The sequence below is a fragment of the Thermobia domestica genome, chromosome 1 (assembly GCF_964235325.1).
Source record: "Thermobia domestica chromosome 1, izTheDome1.hap1.1, whole genome shotgun sequence".
Lineage (NCBI taxonomy): Eukaryota > Metazoa > Arthropoda > Insecta > Zygentoma > Lepismatidae > Thermobia > Thermobia domestica.
In genome coordinates, this window is record NC_137454.1 from 288177073 (window position 1) to 288199009 (window position 21937).

The 21937-nt window shown below is 34.2% G+C and overlaps 1 protein-coding gene across 4 annotated transcripts in view; it reads right to left on the minus strand.

The window, feature by feature from the left end:
• Positions 1 to 21937, minus strand: part of LOC145661242 (uncharacterized) — a 729570-nt gene that overhangs the window by 129730 nt on the left and 577903 nt on the right. For all 4 annotated transcript variants that reach the window (XM_081726693.1, XM_081726692.1, XM_081726695.1 and 1 more), the window contains exons 4-7: positions 11870 to 12002; positions 4536 to 4699; positions 2209 to 2364; positions 706 to 834 (exon numbers count right to left, since the gene is read on the minus strand). In XM_081726693.1, the coding sequence (XP_081582819.1) occupies positions 706 to 834; positions 2209 to 2364; positions 4536 to 4699; positions 11870 to 12002 (582 nt within the window). The remainder of the gene's footprint in view (positions 1 to 705; positions 835 to 2208; positions 2365 to 4535; positions 4700 to 11869; positions 12003 to 21937) is intronic.

Here is a 21937-nt window from a genome sequence, read left to right on the forward strand (position 1 = left end):
TAAAAGAATAACACGATGCTATTGGCTTTTGCTGCCTTAATTAAGATAAAGTTATTACACATATATCGTGTCAGTGATTTGTTTGTTTTTTTCTTAGATTAACTGTTTACTGTCTTTATTTTAATAATTTGTTTCGTTATCTTGTTACATTGCTTCTTTTTCTTCAATTTTCCAGGAAGAAAGACACGTTCCTTTAAATTTTATATAGTTTATAGTCCGTTGCCCCGTTACCATGCAAATAGCACATTGAACTTGTTGAGATTCCATACTTATTTGAAAACGTACTTTATTTACCTTTTATCTTAATACTCAGTTATTGATTATTTGTCTATTACCTACATTTCTGTAAAGATACAGTAAAATTTTCTTATTTATTTCTTATTGCCAACAATTTGTACTGGAATTCAAACTTTAAAAAAAAAAAAAAAAAAAAAAAAAAAAAAATTGTTTACTAACTTACAAATGCACATCAAAACACGACAGATACTCCAGTCGAATCAGTAAATTCAATACGAACTGCTTGGCAACGCAAAAGTATTATTGTACATAAATATGACAGGCTGTATCTTGGATCTTTTGTTTCAGAAAAATGATCCGATCACACGAACTTCTCGATTGGTAAATAATTATTTTATTGCATTAAGTAAAACAGAAAAGTTCACGGTGTAGATTTCTACAACTTCCACTACTCGTTTCAATACATACCTTAGCTGAATAGTTGACATCAGCTCCTCTTTGCAACAGTAAGTTGGCAATGTTCTCATTTCCATAATGTGCAGCTATGTGAAGAGGAGTAAACCCACTTTTGGACGTTACATCGGGATTGTGATCGTTCTGAAAGCAAAACAAATAGTAAACACTTGGTAGAATTATTTCATTATTCCCAAAATATTTATTATAAATTAATTCTAATTACATTGCTTTCATATTAATAGTATACATAACGTATATTTGTAATACGATCCCATGTCAAATAACATTAATAGAAAATAAGGATAATGGAAATTTGCAACAAGACGTGCAAACCCTCTACCTGTTGGATCCATAGTTTTTTTTTTTTTTAATATATATATATATATATATATATATATATATATATACAAATATTGATTAATTAGGCCCAGTTTTATGTCAAGGATGCAAGAAGTATACCTTTATGAAATCCCAGATATTTTCGTTGCAGATGTGTGAAGTACTGTCCTGACACTACTTACAATCATACAAACAATCATGGAAAAGATAATTCAATGAAACACTACGAATATACATGTACACTTTGTATATCCGAAGAATCATAATAAATCAATTTACGTTCGTAGACGTTGATTGTCTCTCACTGTGACTTTGAGAGTAACATACTACACTAACTTAACACTAATCCTAACGTTTGAAAACGTCAGGAATTCAACAGTAATGTTGTTAACTATACACACAAATTGGCAATATTTATAATATTTTCACTCCACTCTGTAAACATGTGTGTGTTCTACGAGTTTAAGAGTAATCACACGTACGTCTCGTATAGCACTACTGGCTGCAAGCAATATTAAAATTTCGAAGCAAATATATATAAGTCATGTCCGGCTCAAACCTCCCGACGTTTTAAAAAATGAAATGAAATCTTTAAGTTCTGCGTCCTACTGTTATGCCGACTACTTTAAAAGAGACGGTAATGATGAGAAATGAATGAAATGGTGGAATGAAGTAGGAGGAAACGGGAGAATCCCGAGAAAATCCATGCACATGGTCTGATGTTTAAAGAGTGTTCTAATTTTCGCAATACCCAATGCAAGTTGCGCGAAGTTGTTTAATATAGTCTGCTTCACTCGATGCTTGGGAGAAATTTTATTTGCGCTCGAAAAAGTTTTTCGTAATATAATGTTGGAGATGTTTAGGAGGAAAGAAAATCGTTTCTCAACACGTAGAAGGAAAAGAGCACGATTCTACAAATAGTAAACACGTGTACACGAAAAGAAGAGAAATCTGACAACATCGCACTTGTTCGCTATTAAGTTTCGCCAGACTTCAAGAGGTTTGAGCCGGACTGTAGTTTATCTTCAAGTTAGTAAATTTTACAATAAAGCTTACCTGAAATAATATGTATGTACTACACATACACAGCAATCAACAAATACTATAGAGCTCTTCCCAATTCAGAATCATGACATTAATTTTAGTATAATTTAAAGATAGAAAAAAATACACTACCTGGAGGAGGAGAGCGGCAGCCTTACAGTCGTCCTTCTTAGCGGCAATGTGTAGTGCTGGAAGGCGAACCTTCCCTCGAGTATCATTTTCAAGGAGTACTGCAACTACTTTATCATGACCCTGTTGCATAGCTACTGCTAAGGGGGTGAACCCATCCTACAAAAGGAAATACAAACTTATTGTAAATTATTATCGTATGTGATTAATTTACATGTATACACAATTTTATTCTATAACAAGCATACTCTTAAAATTGGAGCAATATAAGAAATACACTATTTAACATTTTCAACTCATACTTTTTTCTTTAGATTGTCTCAGTGGTTATATACTTTGTTCTTGTTTGTACATTATTTTACTTCTTATCTTTAATTTCTTTATCTCTCCTTGTAAGCTGTAGCTTTGGGCAGTGGTGCTATTCAGCCGGTTCGCACCGGTTCGGTAGAACCGGTTGTTAAAATATTTCGAGTTTGCAGAACCGTTTGTTATAACCAGGCATAAACTCAGACACTCACAAAAGCAGCTGGAAGGGAGAGCTTGCTGAATACAAATTTTTCACAGCCAAAAACAATTGACTTATTTAAAGAACCATGCTTTACTCTGTACATACCAGAAGATTAATGGCGGGCTGGGCTGGGGCAAGCACGTAGCCAATGGGGTCCGGGGGTCCGAACCCCCTTCGAAACAAGAAATGAAAAAATTAAGGAATGATGAAACAAAAAGAAAGGAGAAAAAGAAGAATCAGCGTTAAAAATAAAAAGCTACAGTAAGCTTTTGGTTACTCTTTCTTATGAGGAGATTTGTATTACTTGCAATACATGGTGGCGATTGAGCGGGATATCCTGGAAAAGTCAGGGAATTTGAAATTTCTAGAAAAGTTACGGAATTCTCAGAATTTCTGCTACTAGGCAGGGAAATTTCAAGCTTTCGAAAGTATAATGCCGTTGTGTAACAGCGTGGACATTTTTTTATCAGAATTTTTGGCCATCGCTTCTCTGCAATATCAAACATGTTACTTCAGAAACAGTTCTCTACTGCTCCTTTAACTTGTCATTTGGAACAGACGGAATAATGAAAACAAAAAAGTTGTATGGAAAAAAAGTTCTGTTAACATTTGATTCAAGAAAGAAAGGAACGCAGATATTGTAAAATATTTTACAAGACATTATTGAATATGTACATTTTATAATAGTGGATATGTAATTTTTATAATGGTTGAGGTCATAATGAAAAGGAAATTGTTATATTTGAATGAACAGAGGGAGGAACGTAAATATTGTAAAATCTTTTTCAATACTTTTTTAAAATTCTTTTACTCGAAATTTCTTCATAGTTTGTTATTAAAATACTTAGTAACATATCCTCATTTTATTGTCCTAACAAATCAATATATGTTGCCAGTAAAATAGTCTAGATTGATTGAGCTCCTAGGCCTTTAGTATTTCGTGTCACGACTCCCCCCCCCCCATTACGAAATTCTGGTTAAACGAACCAATATGTGTTCAAGTAAAATAGTGCAAAATGATCGAGCCCCTAGCGTGACCACAGTATTTTATGTCACAGACCGCCCCCCCCCCCCCCTTCTTCGTGCCTGGCCGGGGTAACGGAAAATTTTATTATTTTAAGTGTCTGTTTAGCTACAGGGTTAAACATACGATTTCTCAGAACAAGGCATAAGCGTTTATTTCTTAATCTCAAATGCTTAGACATCAAGAATAAAAACTGGAATTATATAATTGAAGTGGTGAGTGTTATTTGTATTTGAAACACACGAATACGATTATCAACAATTGTCGACCATTGCTGGAAAGAAGTCTTTCCAATACTTTTTACAACCTCTATCTTGGAAAATTCGTTTCCAAGATATTCAGTGGTAAATAATTTTGTCACATACCTTGTATACGGATGCTGTGTAGGTCTTTATTTGTCACTTGTGGTACCCAGTAAATTTGCTTTTGTCTATCGTGTATGGTTTGTTTCCTAAGATAATTCTATCTACCTATCTACTATCTCTTTGCATTCATCTACTATCCATATATATATAAACATACAGAACCGGTTGTTAAAAAATTAGAATAGCACCACTGGCTTTATGCGTAAAGTAGCTTTTCTTAGAAGAAGAAGAAGAAATGAAGAAGTACTATTTGCTAAAAACTACAGATTTTCAGTTAGCATCAATAGAAATATTCTTTTAAGTCATTGTAAAAGGATTTAAAAATAGGAAAAAAAGAAAAGAAATATCGAACCTGAAACAAAGAAAAATACAAAAAGAAGAAAAAATGAAAATAAAAATAGTATTCCCAAACTTTATTTTAGAGATAACTCACCTCAGTAGCCAAACTCTGATTTGCGCCATTTGCAAGTAAGAATCGAACAACGTTATCGTGGTTTTCTTGGGCTGCCATGTACAGTGGAGTGAATCCATTTTGCGATTGTACATTAACTGACGCTCCATGTGAAACTAGTATTTTTACGACTTCTTCTTGTCCAGCTACACATAACAAAAAGAACATAAATTAATAATATTCACTCTTTAAATGCAATGAATTGAATCCGCAGATATTATGCTTAAACACTTTGATATCCTTTAGGTTTTACAATTTTTAAAAGTCTTCACTTCAATTTATCCAGAGTTAATTCTTTCATGAATTCATTCCCATACGCCAAACCGAAGCAACAGTTTAAAAAAAATGTATCAACTATCATCATCAAAATTTTAATTAACAGATTTCTTAATGTTGAAGGATAATTATAGCCTGTTTGTTTGTTTATGTTCTCTTTTTTAAACCAGAAGAATCAGGATCTAATCTAAAATGAAATCATGTTAAGGTTTTTCTTGTTGTCATGCAACTTACTGTATGATATAGTAATTTCAATATACAGTACGACATTCAAGGCCAAAATTCTAGATCTGTTATCATCACAAATGAATTACGATGTATTATCATGTAATATTTTATTACTAATTTAGAATATTCCAATTTTTATTGATAATTTGCATCAATTACATGCGTCGATTACTTTATTTAATAACTACCACGTGGGTAATGCCTATGACTCTCATTGTGACGCTCACTAATTTACTGACTTCCAAATCTATTCCTTTACTGACTGAATTTCCATATGGATGATTTATTTAAATTGTTTTTTACTTAATTTTTATGTTTCTTTTATTTTTTACATGTTAATTCCACAGACGACGAAGGAATCAGAGCACTAGTGATATTATGGAAGGATGAAAACTGGGAAACTGGTGCATTTGATATTCATAAAGAAAATTGTTCTTGGATTTGATTTAGCTTCTATTTCCATATACTTCTGTTTCTATGATATAAACTACACTATAATGCCAAGGATACAATCCAAAAACAGAAGTTCAATAAGAAACCTTAATCTATCACATTCCTCGAGAACTTCCCAATATATATAAAATTCGAATTAATTTATCAGTTGTTTCCTAGTTAGTAATAGAGAAAGATGAAATTAATTTTGAATGGAATAGTAAATAGTATTCTAAACAACTAGTGTAACTGATATCAGTAAATATGAATTATAAATTATTTCAAAGACTGTTCTTCAAATATTATTACAAAGTTCTATTTGTAGCACGATGTGTGTTCCAGCCATATACGTTTTTAATTTAATCTAGCCTAGAAAACAGGTGGGACATATGTTACGTACCAAGATATTGGTTCAATGTAGAAAAGTTTATTTATTTACTCACAACTAGAAGAAGTGTTTCAATTATAATTTCATTTATTAATGTAAAATTTAAAGCATATAACACTCTGGTCAATATACCCGTATATACTTTACAAATATATACATTCTTTTGAACTGAGTTCACACTGAAATTCTCGTATTGATTTCCATGACTTTCCCTGAATTACCACCACTACGTAAGTAAATATTCCCTGACCTGAGAACACTATCATTTATGGTTAAATTTAAGAAACAAAAAAATCGGTCCCATCCCCATAGTCGGGGAACGCTATCCTTTTTATTTTATTTTTTAAATACAGTATAAGCTTAATTTCTTACTGTAAATACTTATTATTTCCTGTATTTGGAATAAAATAAAACATTAGCACCAAACAATAATTATAGACTAACAATATCTAATATCTCATACATAGAAGCATTGCTTTGTTATAATTAAATATAAACTAATTATTTGCTGAGCAAAACTGTAACACGTGTTGAATTTTAATGAAAAAATATATAGTTTTGCTCAGCAAATAATTAGTTTATATCTCAGCACTCAGAATATACTCATAAACATACACAAATCAACACATTATACATAATTTTCTCGGAGATATCTGTAATTAAATAAACTCATTTTTTGGTTTTCCATCCATGTTTTACTTATTTTATTTTAACCTATGTTTTAAGCCCACTAACTGCATTCGTCGTCATAGTTTTACTAACTTAGAGAATTGTTGTACAATTATTGCAATATAACCTAATTGTTATAATTTTAAATTTCAAAATTAATCATATACTGTTATAATTCACAACTTCATTTAAACTTATAATGTAACCGTTTTCTTAGTTATTACTATTCTCTTTATTATTATTATTATTATTATTATTATTATTATTATTATTATTATTATTATTATTATTATTATTGTATTAATGGAATACTTTATTGTAATATTCCAAATATCACTCAATTTCAAACCTTCCTCTCTGTCCAATGTGCTATCACGTAATGTTATTTCCATTGCTTCTCTTAATAACCTTTTATATTCATGAGTGGACATGCATATAATTGGACGCATTTTCAAACAAAATTTTATGTTTATCTTCTAGTGAAAGTTGCGATAATGCTGACTTATCTTGTTAATTTGAAATACATCTTTTGTATGTTTCTCACATCTGTTTTTTATTGTACATCCTGTTTGTTCAATATATGTTAAGCTACATTCACATGAGACTGAATTACACCTAGGGTGTCTAATCTTTCCTGATCTTTCACGGCGTGTTGTATTTGTTCGATCTTTAACAATGGCATGTGAATTACTGTTATTTTTTTTTTGTTTGAACCAATATTTTATTTCATTTTACTTATTTTATACGATCAGTTATATATTAATCAACACTATCAAATTATATACATATGTATTATAACAACAAAGCAATTTTTGCCTAATTATTTACATTAAAATTTAACAATGAAATATTGTTAAAACCGACGGCCTCATTCAAATTTGTAACATTCAAAGTTAATTAAAATTAGAAATTAGACAACAATAAGATCCCACTTTGCATTAAGTCCGCTGGCAAAACTACAAAATATTACATTCCTTGAACAGTGCACAATTTACATTTTACAGATTATTAAAATATAATTATTCACTAATACACGTTATTGTGATAAGCCTCACAACAGCATCCTCAAACCTTCGCCGAGATTACAAACAAAAGATCTCCTCCAGTTCCTTACCAGAGGGTAGCGTTTCCAAAACTGATGCAACGTTCCCTCTTTGTACTGCCATGCTGATGCGTTGCAGTAGAAACGAGGTTGCTCTAGCATCTCCTGACGATAAACGAATGCGATGACCAACTTCTTTTATAAAGTTAAGGCCTTCGGGACCCCATGAACCACCCGATTCGACAGCTATAGCGACAAAATGATATTTGTCGAGTAAATTGCTATATTTCCTGCGCTTTTCTGTTTCCCGGCGAGCAGCCACGTTGCCAGCTTGTGCTGAGGAAGAATGTATATTTGAAGGGGCGAAGGTGTCGGAACAAGTAAAATCCCATAGAAGTGCTTTTCCTTTCTTCCACGGTATTAGAGTCATACCATCTGGCCTCTTGCCGTCTGCACGACTGCATCCCGACGGTTCACATATAGAAGGAACTCCTGCTGAAATTAGTGCCCTCATGATAATGTCGTTGACGCTGGAGTGGCGTGAATGTCTGCCCGCACTATTGGCACAGGAGAGTCCATGAAGGCCCTTCTTGTCTACGACACTTCTACAGGCAGGACATCTGTGTTGCTCGCATACATCTGCTCCCAAACGCAGTGCACTGGCAATTCGAAAACTGTCATTGGGAAGATGTAATCCTAAAGAAGGTGACGGGATAGCATGGAGCCAAGCGCCTGCTTCTGGAGATGATGTAGCTAGAAGTCTGGCCTTATCTTCTGGGTTATCGGATGACTGAAGCAGAGCTGAAAAGTGATGATTTATAAGAGGATCGTCCCAAGAGGATTGTAGTCCTCTCTTATCAAGGTCAGGGGGATCTGATCCCACTATAGATGACCACTTAGCAATGCTATCGTTGACATCCGAATCCGATACTAGGCTAAGATCTTGTTGGAGAATGGTCTCGATCAATGGCTTAGCGCCATAGAACGAAGACAGAAAGGATGAAATAGCCAGATCCATGGCGCGACGAATGCCGAGACCTCCGTGGTTAACAGGAAGGGACGCCTGCAGCCAAGAGTTATTGTTGAGTGAACAATTCAGGATAGATTCTAGACCGGTTTTCAAGGTGTTGTCATAGCATTCCAGTAGATCAGCATCCCGCCAAGAAGGAGCACAGCGAAGAAAGTATAGCAGCCTTGGCATGGACAATGAGGCACGTAGTAGGTAAAAGGCAGAGTGAGCTGAAATCAAGGAAAGACGTGTAAACAAGAATTCTAATTTAGAAATTTTGTCTTTTAATATTGTTCGTCTTGCCTCATTAGATAATGCTGCTCCTAATAAGCTGGCGTCATCTGTCGAAACTGTTATTCTATATTTATTTAATCGTCGACTTATTAGAAGTATTGCAAATGAAGGGTCTGAATTGTGATTTTGCATTCATTCCGAAGTCCTGTCTGAATTCTGCTTCTTGTTAAATTTCAGGCATTCAGTTGTTGCCTTACAGATATCTTTTATTATAGCCATCTAAAAACAAATTTTAAATGGCGTATTTCTTCTTGAATATGATCTTTATTAGACATTGTTTTCGCTCCGTGTAACAATGTTTTTATTATTGAATTTTTCCGGGATGGATGATGATATTATCATCCCTTAAGTAATTATCAACATGAATTGGTTTCCTGTATATGCTGTAATTCAACTGTTCCGAAATTTTCTTCATACTTAATGAGTCCAGAAATGATATTTTTCCTTCATTTTCGATCTTCATCGTTAACTTAATGTTGGGATGTATGCTCTTTACATGATTTTAAAATTCTATCAATGCATCCCAACTAATACTTTCCCAAATTAGTAAAATTCCGACGATGAACGTAGTGAGTTTGAAACGTAATTTAGAATAAAATACCACCACGGATGGAACACCAAAAATGGGTTTATTTAATTAAAGTCAAAATAAGTCATAATTGACCTACGTCTTTGATTATCTTTTAAAAAATGTGGCACAGGTATTTGAATTTTTTATTTGATTTGTTATTCTTTCAATGCTTGCAGTTTTAACGTCTTTCGGCCTTCCTCAAATTTCTTCATTTCTGAAGATAATTTTATTTTCTCAGTCTTTTTATTATCTTCTTCATTTTGAATCTGTCTTGATGTTTTCACTTATTCTTCATACTTTTTGTGAGCAGTTAAAAATCTCTGACTCTTCCATGAAATATAGCAATTTCCTTGAGTTTCGGTATATTTTCAAGAATTTCCAACTCGTTTTAATTTCCCTGATCTTCCTTCACTTTCAAGATCAATGTAAACTTTGATGTATATACACATATATTATCGATAGTGATCTACAACGGAAGTATTCATAGCTCAGGTTCGATTTCTGGTGAAGACAGAGCTTATTCACTCGTTCTGTTTACAGTTCACCGACCCTTTGTCAAATGAAGGGAGCAGAGCGTGCTACTGATTACATTCCCTTCTATATGTATTGAGATCATGAAAGTGCAGAGCCTTACCTTCACATCCACATTGGTCGGTCAAGAATAAAAAGCATACTTTTATTTTATTAATAACTATTTGAATTATGACAATTTCCCTTTTTCTTTCTCATTTTACTTTTCTAGTAACTTGATACAATCTATGACTATCCATAGTTTCCCTGACCCTATGATATTCCCAGGAAGTACTTCAGAACTTATTGCAGCCTTTCCCTTTTCCCGTTTCAATTACCATTCTGTTTCTTTTTGCACAAACGGTAAGCTGAAATTTATTTTTTTCTTTCTTCAAAATTTAGGAATACAATTGATTCAAATCTGTTGTACATTAATAACACTTTCAATTTTTAATTTGTAAAACACTACTTTAAACAAATTAAGAACAACTTTAGAAGTTTCCCTTTGTATTATTTCTATAGCATGGTTTACAATGAAAGTCTGATATTGATTTCCGTATTTTCCATGATTGCGCAATTTTCCCTGATCCTCGACACCGCAATCACCATCATTCATTGTTAGCTTTAGAAAAAAATAACATTATTTAAAAAATAGTCTTCAATCATTCCCATGAACATACAACGCTCATTTTTTTTATTTTTCAAGGTACAATATAAGCTTACTTTCTTATTGTAAATGCATATTATGAGTCAAAGATCTTGTAATTGGAATACAATATGGCGCTAGTGCCAACACAATAATTATACACTACCGATATCTTTAATTTCTCGGCATTCCGAAGACAGTCATAAGCCCAATATCATAATTTATCCTAACACTGATTATCTACAATATTAACTTTTCGTTTTCTTCTGTAGGCTGATTTTTTTTTTTTTTTTTTTTTTAATTTCATTTTTCTAGTTTTAAAGATTGAAGTTTTAATACATTTCCGCGCTCATCAAGCATCTTTATTTCTGAAGATATATATTTGTTCTTCAGTCTTTTTCGTATCTTCTTGAATTTGACTTCATTTCTTGACTTCTTGAATTTGACTTCGTATCTTTGGTGGGTAGCTTTAATGTTTGTTAACATCGCTAAACTTTCTGAATACTTTGAAAACCACTACCCAAACTTATAGAAGACTTATTTCCAACCTAACCAAAACTTTTGGAAATAATGAGCTAGAACTTAGTTTGCACTAACATGTAAATATAAAACGAAATTACAATCACAAAAGATTAATATTAAGTGTATAAGCCAACTTACCGTTGCATATTTAGTTTCCATTATAAATATTGATTATTGCAGAAACAAATTTTAAAATATTCCTGACTCTTTTGTAAAATATGGCAGATTGTCCTAACTTTTGCAATATCTGAAGCATTTTCTGGACTTTCCCTAATTTATTTTAATTTCCCTGACTTGCATGGTCAATGTGAACCTTGTATAACAAAAGTTACAACTCAATAATATAACAGAAACAAACTTGAATAGTGCGTAGAATATAATGGTTGAACAGCAGAGGGGAAATATTTAAAGGTTATGGATTGCTTCGTAACTTTCCTAAATTTTCAAAAGTAATTAACATATATATTGTTGTGAAAGACAGGATATTACAAAGTACTCAAAAAACATTTTAACATAGTAATACTATAATCAGTCCTCTCGCTATTGCATTTTCTGTAGAAAATGACGCCTGTTGCGTTGTATGAGTTGGTGCTTTCTCGTATACTAGCATCGTTACGTTATTAGCAACAATGAAATTTGTCTAGCTCGATACAAAATCATCTTTTAAAATAACAATGATAATTCAAAAAATATATATATTTAATTTATTGTACAGGAATTTTTACTTACCAAGGGAGGCAATGTGCAGGGCTGTGTTGCCTTTTTTTGTGGCTGCGTCCACGGTAGCTCCTCTTTTAAGGAGCTCTGTTACAACATTCACATGGCCATCTTTGGACGCTAAGTGGAGTGCATTGAGCCCATTCTGAAAAGAGAAAAAATGAAATTACTTGGTAAATAATTAGCTTGTAATTATTTGTATTTATTGCATTTGTTGACATCAAGCATGAATAAGTATTTTTTTTTATCCTCAGTGGAAGCAAATCATGTTTTGTTTGATACAAACAATCAGGGATTTTTATTTTTGTTAATGTTCGAAATAAAGTAACATATTGGTATACTGAATCGGTGATCTTTGTAGTATTGCACCGTGTGCAGTATAACGTACATATATATATATATATATATATATATATATATATATATATATATATATATATATATATATATATATATATATATTGTAATGAAGTCTCCTTATCAGGATTGAAGGAATTGTGCACAAGACGTGAAGACACTGCCAGGTGCCAGGAGTGGACATTGGTTCGGACCACAACTTCTTAAAGGCGGAAGTGCAAACCCGTTTAAAGTCAATAAAGAAACATGGGTGGAGAAATCGAAAATGGAACTGGAATGAAAGGTGAACTGGAACTGGAATGGAACTGGAATGAAAGTGGAGGAAAGAATACAGAAGGCTAAATAATGAATTAAGAGGAGAGAATGACAAAGCTACAAAGAAGTACATGAAACAGATACGTGACGAAAGAATGGAGCTTCAACGGCGTGGTAGATATGATCTCATATATCATAAAGTACAAGAATTAGGAGGAAAAGCTAACAAAAGTATACACACGTTTAGAATCGAAAATAAACGAAGTCATGTAGTCACTGATCAAAGAGGAAGCTGAAGATCGTCAAACGTGGAAAAAACATTTCCAAGCCCGAAGAAACATTTAATTCCTTTATTCAACATCTCGAGGTTGAAAATGGGTGATAAGACAAATGAGTGATGATAAAAGACTTGGTTGAATGAGAAAGTAACAACCAGAAGAAACTCGTGAAAACATATAAGTTGGGTTGTTTTTCGTTTAATGTTCTTGTTGGGTGTAAGTAGAAAAGAGAGTTAGCATAATCCTTTTACGGATGGGATCAGAAAGGTTTATTAAAGAGTTACTACAGCAGAAGACAGTGTGGTGTTTTATATTACATTGAATGTTTCTGGTGCAACCAATATTGGAGTTTATATAATAGTGTTATTAAAGATTTCGTGGCGAGATTATTGTTTCATGCAAGACGGTTTATTGGAGAAGACAAGCATTATATAAAATAAAGTGATGTCTAAGAGGAGAATGAATATTTATTTAAGTGGTTATGTTTATTGCTACAGTTTACTGGAAATAGTATATAATTGACAAAATTTTTATAGAGGCTGTTTGGCTACGGGCATTTAATTTGAAGTACTCACTAACTCCTCTATAAAAAATGTTGCGGAAGTACCACAGGATTCTGAAACATGGATATTTGGATAGGGCACATACTAGTTCCTAAATAAAAGACTTGACCCGACTATGGTAGGTTCCATAGTATTGTAGCTATGGACATTTAAAATTCATTTTTTAATGTCTTCAGCAGCCTATATCTCCGAAAGGAAGCATATGTATACCCAGGTTGGTTATACTTTTCGTCTTATTTTGGTGTCAGGAATCACCTCCCAAACATTGTCGGTGTTGTTTTGAAACACTTTGTATTATGTATCAAATGAGGATTCCATTTGTGTTTCAGCTCCTTCTTGGCTAAGCAGTTAGCGTACGCGCCTTTGACGTGGGAGACCCGGGTTCGATTCCCGGCGGGAGCTCACGTGGTTCGGATTCCACGTTAATCAGTAGGTCCACGCTCATATAGCTTCTCTACTGAACGGGACGTTAAACTCAAAATCAACTCAACTCCATTTGTGTTTCTGGGATGAAAACCCAAAGGACGTCTTTTTAATGCATATAATTTCAGTAACAGATAATTGTTTTTGAATAGTGATATGACGACATTTGCCTTCATAAAATGTACTAAAAGGTATTGAGTTAAAAGAAATTATTTTGGGATATTTCTGTGTAGCGAATCCCTATGTGTAGTATTCACCAATATTATGGGATTATTAACAAACGCGCTGACCCAGTAAGCCATTACCAAACAATCAACCATCAAGATAATTGTTCTTCTTAGTTACGAAGGGTGAGAATTGAGCCAAAAGAGTGGTTGCATCCTGGGGAAAAGAATTAAGAAAGAAAAACCTTGGATTTGCTCCCACCTCGTCTGATGACGTGAGGGCTATTTTAGTTCTTGTCTGGCACACGCAACCTACAACGTTCATGAGCCAAACAACACTGATACATTTCCTGGCTACGTGAATTTATTCAATTTGAATGTCGACTGCTGAGTTGCAAATCTCATTTGACTTTCATCAGAAGCACCTTTGTATCTGTGTCCTCAACATGTACAACATATGCACCTTTTGAAGCATTTAGTAAAGTGTTTTATTGCATCAAATAATAGTGGTCTTTCTTATCTCAATGGAGTTATATTTAATTTAAATCAACGAATGCTTTTTGCTGTTTCCTACAAGTGTAAGATAATGGGAAAGAGACGAGCCGACGAGTACGCCGCTTAGCGGAAAAGGTCTTTTTTTTTTTTTTTCAGGATTAATGTAAACCTTTGCATATGAAGCCAGCTGCACTCTTCACTGAAGGAGAATTATCTAATACTGGTATACAGGAGTTGACTTTCAGATGTTCAAACGAAGTTACTCAGAATCTTTAAAAAAGAATTTTTTTTTTAAAAAAAAGTGAAGTATCTACAACTTCTGAAAAATTTATCAGCACCAGTATCATATACTTTCTTTAAAATACTTTCTTTAAACTTAAAGATTTAAATAAATCTTATTCTAAAGGAGAAAATTTCGAATGACATACTGTACCGTATAGAGTTCTTGTTTTGTTAACTGAATGTTTGTTGTATTGAACTCTTAAAACATGTGCGACTTAGTTCTTGCTTATGTTTCAAAAACCGAAAACAATAAATCGATACTTCTCTATGAGTACGGTAGTATTAGACAGAAGAATAGGAACGTGAAATGCTTATGCTTTCTAATTGGCAATACAAAATACGGTTGTTGGAAATAGCTATCACTCTAAACTTAATACTAATTGTCAAGTGAAAAAATAATAATTTACTTGTACACTTCTGTTCACAAGAAGCTATACTGCCTTTCAGAGAAAAAGTTTGAAAAAATGAGCCATCCTTACGTCCCTCGGCTCTATGCTTACAGGGAAATTCATTTCCTGTCCATTTTGCCACAGAGTAACATGCGTACCTTTAGAAGATAAATAGCCTATTTGGACACTGCTACGAACTATATAGATAATTGGCATATAGAAAACAATCTTTAAAAAATGTAAAAAAAAATTAAAAAATAAAAAAAGTAGATAAAAATAAAACAAACTGTCATATTCGGTGAAGTATGATTCGTGTAGGGTGCAAATGACCATCAAGACAGTAATATACAGCTAGAGAAAGAAGGAAGTCATGTTTTTTTTTTTATGTATAGTGGTTAGTGTAACGGAGCTATAAGCAAGTGATCATGTTAGCATGTGTTGGAATCCTGTTTACCAAAAAGTATGTTTTTTAAATAAATAAATAAATAAATAAATAAAAATAAAAAATAAAAACTTGACGTTCTATTGCAAAGAATATGCATATGAGTGAAACTAATCATCAATCCCTCCATTTTTGACTGCTGGATATTGAACGAAAAGCAATACAGAAGTATGATCATCTAGTTCTTCAGTATTTCGCGCAAGGGGAATCATTATGTAAGAAAACAAGTGAATTTCATTTCACAGTTGTGAAAATACAGTAGACTTCTAAACATTGAAACAGTTGTGTAACTTCCGGCTACAATAGAGACATAATGAGAGAAACGGCATTTGTTCATCTGACGATGAATCCATTATTTTTTATTTTATTTTATTTTATTTATTTATTTATTCTTTTTGCTGTGTATTACAATTATTACCATATAGCAATTAATACTGAAACCAAAAGATTACTATCTCTTACTACTTCCGGTTTCAGTAGAAGAATATATTTGAAATCTGTTCTTCGGATACTGAATTCATATATAAAATCGTTTCCCATCTTTTGTTACCGTCTACGCTCTATAGTAATCAATATTAAAACCGTAATAGTAGATTTCCATTATCTCGGTTGCAACAAAGGAGTAAAGTCGGAGATGAAAACTATTCTGAATCCATATAAAAAATCTTCTTCTTGCTATCTATTCACTTTGCGCTATGATAATCATAAATTTCCACCACTTCCGGCCTCAATATGGGCTTTCAATTTTTATATGGGGGACACTGAACCCATATAAAAGAAAGTCAATATTCAATATATTGTACCGTTTTGGTCTACGGTGGCTAATATTGAAACCAGAAGTCAGAGTAAATCTCAACCACTTCTGTTCTTTGTAGAGTAATATAGGAGAAAATACAATCTTTTCTTAACACGCTGATTTCATTCCACAAACCAGTTTATCGTTATCTATTACCATTTTTGTTCCGATCGATCAACGTTAGAACCGGAAATGGTTGATTTTTTACCATTTCTGGTTTGAATAGTGGTTACCACAAGAAATGGAACCTATTCTTTGGACGCTGAATCTATTTCGAGAAACTGCTTCTCAATATTTCTTATAAGCTCCTTCGTGTTTAAGCGATTAGCATACGCGCTTTTGGCATGGGAGACCCGGGTTCGATTCCCGGCTGGAGCTCATGTGGTTCGGATTCCACGTTAATTAGTAGGTTCCGTCTCATATAGCCTCGCTGCTGAACGGGACGTTACACTCAAAATCAACTCAACTCAATGTATCTTATCATTTTTCCTGTATGGAAATCAATATTGAAATCGGAAGTATTAACAAATGTCTGCCACTTCCAGTTTTAGTAGAGTGTTCCTGAGACGCTGAATCGATTTCATAAGACCGCCTGTCGTTATGTATTTCAGGTTTTACTACTAAATGGCAAATAACTTTTTTTTTTTTTATTTAGCGTCCCACGATTGTGCTCCATGGCTAAAGGAGACGGATAATAATGCTGGTGAGATGAATAATAATGGTGGAATGAAGAAATTGAGAGACAACGAGAAAACCCACGCATACGATGTTTGTCCAACACAAAGTTCAAATTGGTGCACGCTAATATCGAACCAGGTACCCCATACACCAGAAGTTAGTACCCTACTACTAAGCTACCGCAGCTCTCATGACGATCAACGTTGAAGCCGAAAGTTTAGTAATTTTTACAACTTTCAGTTTAAGTATAATGTTAATGGTGGAAATGGTATGTTTTCTTGAGACACTGAATCGATTTCAAAAACTCGCTTCTCGATATTTCTTATCGTTTCTGTTCTATTGCAATCAACGTTGAAACAGGATGCGGTTGGTTTCTACTACTTTCGGATTGGATTAAAGGTTAACAGATAGGATGTCGTTTTATTCTTAGGACGCTGAATTAATTAAAAAAAAAAAAAAAACCGCTTCTCGATGTGTCATCGTTTTTTTTTTTTTTTTCTATGTAACTCAATATTGAGACTGGAAGTACTAGTACCCTGTTTTTAGTAGAGTGTTGCGCATGGAGATGGTGTCTTATCTTGAGATGCTGAATTAATTTCATAAAAACTGTTTGTTGCTATCGTTTACTACCGTTCGTGTTGTAAGGTGATCAACGTTGGAATTAGAAACGGTTGATTTTTACCAATTTTGGTTTGAATAGAAGGTTAACGGAAAGATAAACCTATCCTTGGGATGCTGAATTCCAGAAAAGCGCCTCTCGATATCTCGTACTATTTTTGCTGTATAGGAATCAGTATTGAAGTCGGAAATTAAAAGGCATATTTTGGGATTCTCGGATTGGGATTGAAAATCAACAAATCGTACAGAGCAGATGGTTAATCATTTATAATCTATTCGTAGTTATGATATTGTTCCTATTTTCATCTCTTTCTTTTTTTAATCGTTCTAGATTAGAAGTATAAATAACAGGGCTCATAGTGGTCTGGTCTCTTGTAAATAGTTGAAAAGTGACCAACATCACACGAAAAAGTGACCAAAAGCATACGAAAAAGTTACTAAAAAGTGACCAAAATCTCATCATGCACCATTTTTCCTTTGTCATTTTCTCCATCATCTCTCTCTTCGTTTGTTGTTTTGTTTCATCTTTTCTTCTTCTTTTTGAGCTTCCTCATTTCTTAGATTTTCTAAGTATGCTTTGTAGTTACGGTAAGCAGACTTAGCAGATGTAAGATGCTTCTGAGTAAGTGGAATCAGTTCTGGCCTATTTCCGAAATTCTTCATCCCAGAAATTATACAGGGACTGAGTGTCTGTTCTATTCTCAAGTCAAAAAGTGGCACAAGGCTTTTCGTGTGGGCCGGGAAGAGGTGACTGACGAACCCCGGTCTGGACGCCCGTTGTCGACTCGTACTAACGTGAATGTGCAGAGAGTGTGCGAGTTTTTGAACACGGACCGGCGTTTGAGTCTCTACCAAGTAGCAGAAGCATTGAGCTTATCGGAGACAACCGTGCAACGCATTGTTACCGAGGACTTGCACATGCGGAAAGTCTGCGCGAAACTTGTGCCGAGAGTTTTGAATGAAAAACAGAAACGGAACCGAGTGCTCCGATGCGAAGAACTGCTGCAATTGTGCGAAGGCGATCCTGCCTTTCTCGAAAAAATGATACCCGGCGACGATACTTGGACTTTTCAGTACGATTCAGAAACAAAACTCACCCCGTCCCAAGAGAGCGCGGATGAGCAAATCGAAGACGAAGACCATGCTCATCGCCTTTTTCGGAGTGACGGGGATTATCCACTACGAGTTTGTCCCGCCCGGACAGACCGTGAACGCTGCTTACTACCAGGAAGTCCTGGAAAGGCTGAAAAGAAGCGTCGCGCGCAAGCTTCACCACGATATCAAGGACAGCTGGAAGCTTCACCACGATAACGCCCCCAGGCACACCGCCTTCATCGTGACCGACTACCTGGTCCGAGTCAAGGTTCCTGTGGTACTCCAGCTTCCCTACAGAACGGACTTCTCGCCTCCTGACTTCTTCTTGTTTCCGCGCTTTAAATCATAAATCAGCGCTGAAAGGAAAACATTTCGACATCATCGAGGACATCAAAGCAAATGTCAAGGCAGCCCTTGTAGCCATCCCGGAAGAGGCCTTCGGGGAAGCCTTTGAGTCATGGAAGTGCATTGATGCAGGAAGTGCCTATTTTGAAGACTATTAGTCAGTTGTACCGATCAGCTCAATAAATCTGTCTTTTTGAACGAAGGCTCATTTCTTTTGAATCCTACCCTGTATTTAACTTAGCACTGAGAGCATGAAATATTCAAATTCATCACCTACTCTTAAGAAGAACATACAAGAAGCATAACACAAGATGAACATGATGAACCACACAAACACACACACACAACGTTGAGCGGAGCGTTAACTATTACGAGAGAACTGTTATGATAGAAGAAAGAATAGACACAGAAAGGTTCTTAACTCCCCTTGAGAGCTTAAGCACCCACCAACCATCCACTGTGCTTTAGAAAGAATAAAAGCTGAAGTGAGAATAAAGCTGATTGTTTCACGTGTGGCAGCAAGTACTGCAGCTTTCAGAAGAGTAATGAGTAACATGTTTCTGCACTTTTCCGTTTATTTTTATATTTTTCTTAGAAAACTGACAATGCAAAACATAAATCACACGAAAAAGTCACTTTACCTCTCAAAAAAGTAACTTTTAGTGACAAATTTAAAGAAGCTTGAAGAAAAAGCAACTTTAAGTTTAAAAAAGTGACTCGCTATGAGCCCTGAAATAATGTACTTTATCAAATTTGCGAGTTAAAATTACCATAATTTCTTGAAACTGTCATGCATACTGTAATATTATCGTCCAATTTTCACCCCTGTCTGTGTCAAAAACAGGGAAAATTGAACCAGACTTAAAGGGAATTCGTAAGGATCTACGGTCAATTCTTTTGGACTTAGTCTCTGGAAGGTAGTCTCAGTTCCTTGTGAACAGAAGTATACACCTAGTTGTATATTCATTTATTTTTATTGTGAGTTATCGGGTAGCCGAAATTAACATGTATATTTTCAGCGATTTCAGTATCGATCCACAGCGAGAGTTCATAATCTTTTCGAAACGATACTAAGATGTAGGTCTCTTATTCTTTGTTGAACAGCGTCTGAGTTTTTATTTACTTTACAATATATTTTCTATCTATAGTGGATGAGCAAATAATTATGAGTTTTGGTGTTTGGTGAAGTTAGAATATCGCTCGAATCTCGATATTAACTGCGAGACTACGTTTCATAAAGCCTCACAATAGAAAAGAGACGTTATACTTCAAACAAATAGTTTTGCATCTGAAAAGGGAAAGTATGGTATATTTTTGTATTTAATGTTTTATTGGACTGAGGCAAATTAACTGGTGAGTGGAAACGGGAGAACATTCCACACCTTACTTCTGGAAAACGAAAACAAAAAAACTACTTACCGGAAATACCGTTGCTTATATTAAAGTGTTTGTGTGGAACATTTGTAGCGTATGTTACACCCTTTTATTTCCCAAATTAACAAAATGAAACTGGATATCTAGCTATACAGAAATAATTATCGCGCGATATTCTCCTTCATTTTTGGAATATTCCCATTTTTCCACTCACCGATTCAAATCTAAAATATGGATTTTTTTTAAAAATATATATGCTCTTCAGAAATTAATTGCTCACCTCCTCTCATTGGCACATAACAAATGAACACTGATATTACTTCATTAAATTTGAAATTTTCCCATTATTTTATGGTTGTTACAGCTTGCTTAACTTATCTGCTTTCACGAATATACGTAATGTACGCCCTGACAGCTCTTAAACTCACAAGGTCATGGACAAAGAGTGGATCTTACAAAACTTTCCTATGTTTGAACGTATGACGTCTACAGAATTATCATTAATCATCTTTACGTTTGTGCTTCACTATTTGTCAATTTCACAAAAAGGAAAGAAATTGGCAAACCCAACAGCTCTTTCTATAATTTTCATGGCTCTTATATGAGAAATGAGAAAGCAATTATTGAGTTTATCACGAATACAAAAGAAAAAGAAAGACATATTCCGACTGTGTGTGCATGTGATAAAATATTATGAGACAGGTATTCACGAGATCACTTGGCCAAGAGATTTATTGGATACAACAATTGACTATAAAAATGAACTTAGGTGTGGACTAGAAAACTATTGTATTAGTTTAACATCGCACGCAGGAAAACAAATGCTTCCAATACTAAATGGAATGTTGCGTGAAGTTAAAAAGAATTTTTCTTTCAGTTTAACGTCCCACGATTATGTCTTTTAGGCTAAGAGAAACGATGATTTAAAAAAAGTAAATGGTGATGGAAGAATTCATGAAATGAAAAAGTGGGAGGAAACGGGAGTACCCGAAAAAATCCACGGACACGATGGCCGGGGGTCGAACTAGGGACCCCTGTACCAGAGGTAAGCGCTCTACCACTGAGCCATCATGCTCCCGTGAAGGTGAAACGAGACAGTTGGGTTTGGTATGATTTATTAACTATATCTGATGCTACATGTATAAAAAGGCAAGGAATTATTTTGTTTGTGTTCTGCTTGTAGGCGAACTATAGCCCGTCTACCTAGCATATTTTAGCGGGGACACTAAACTGGCATAGTAGGAATAGGGTTGTTAATTCCTTTAAGTATACGAAATGTTTACTGATTCAGAAAATTATTTTGACTGAGTAAATTATAACATTTTAATGGGAGTACTAAAAGTCAGGAAAGAAACTAAGGACCGGACAACCATAAGGAATTTTTCACATAATATGAACCAACAAGCAAAACAGAATACGAGAGAAACCGACAGCTATAAAGTTTGACTGCACAGATATATAAACAGAAGTCTTTTTACTAACATTAGTTATCCATTAATATTTAGAATAAATAGTCAAGAGGAATC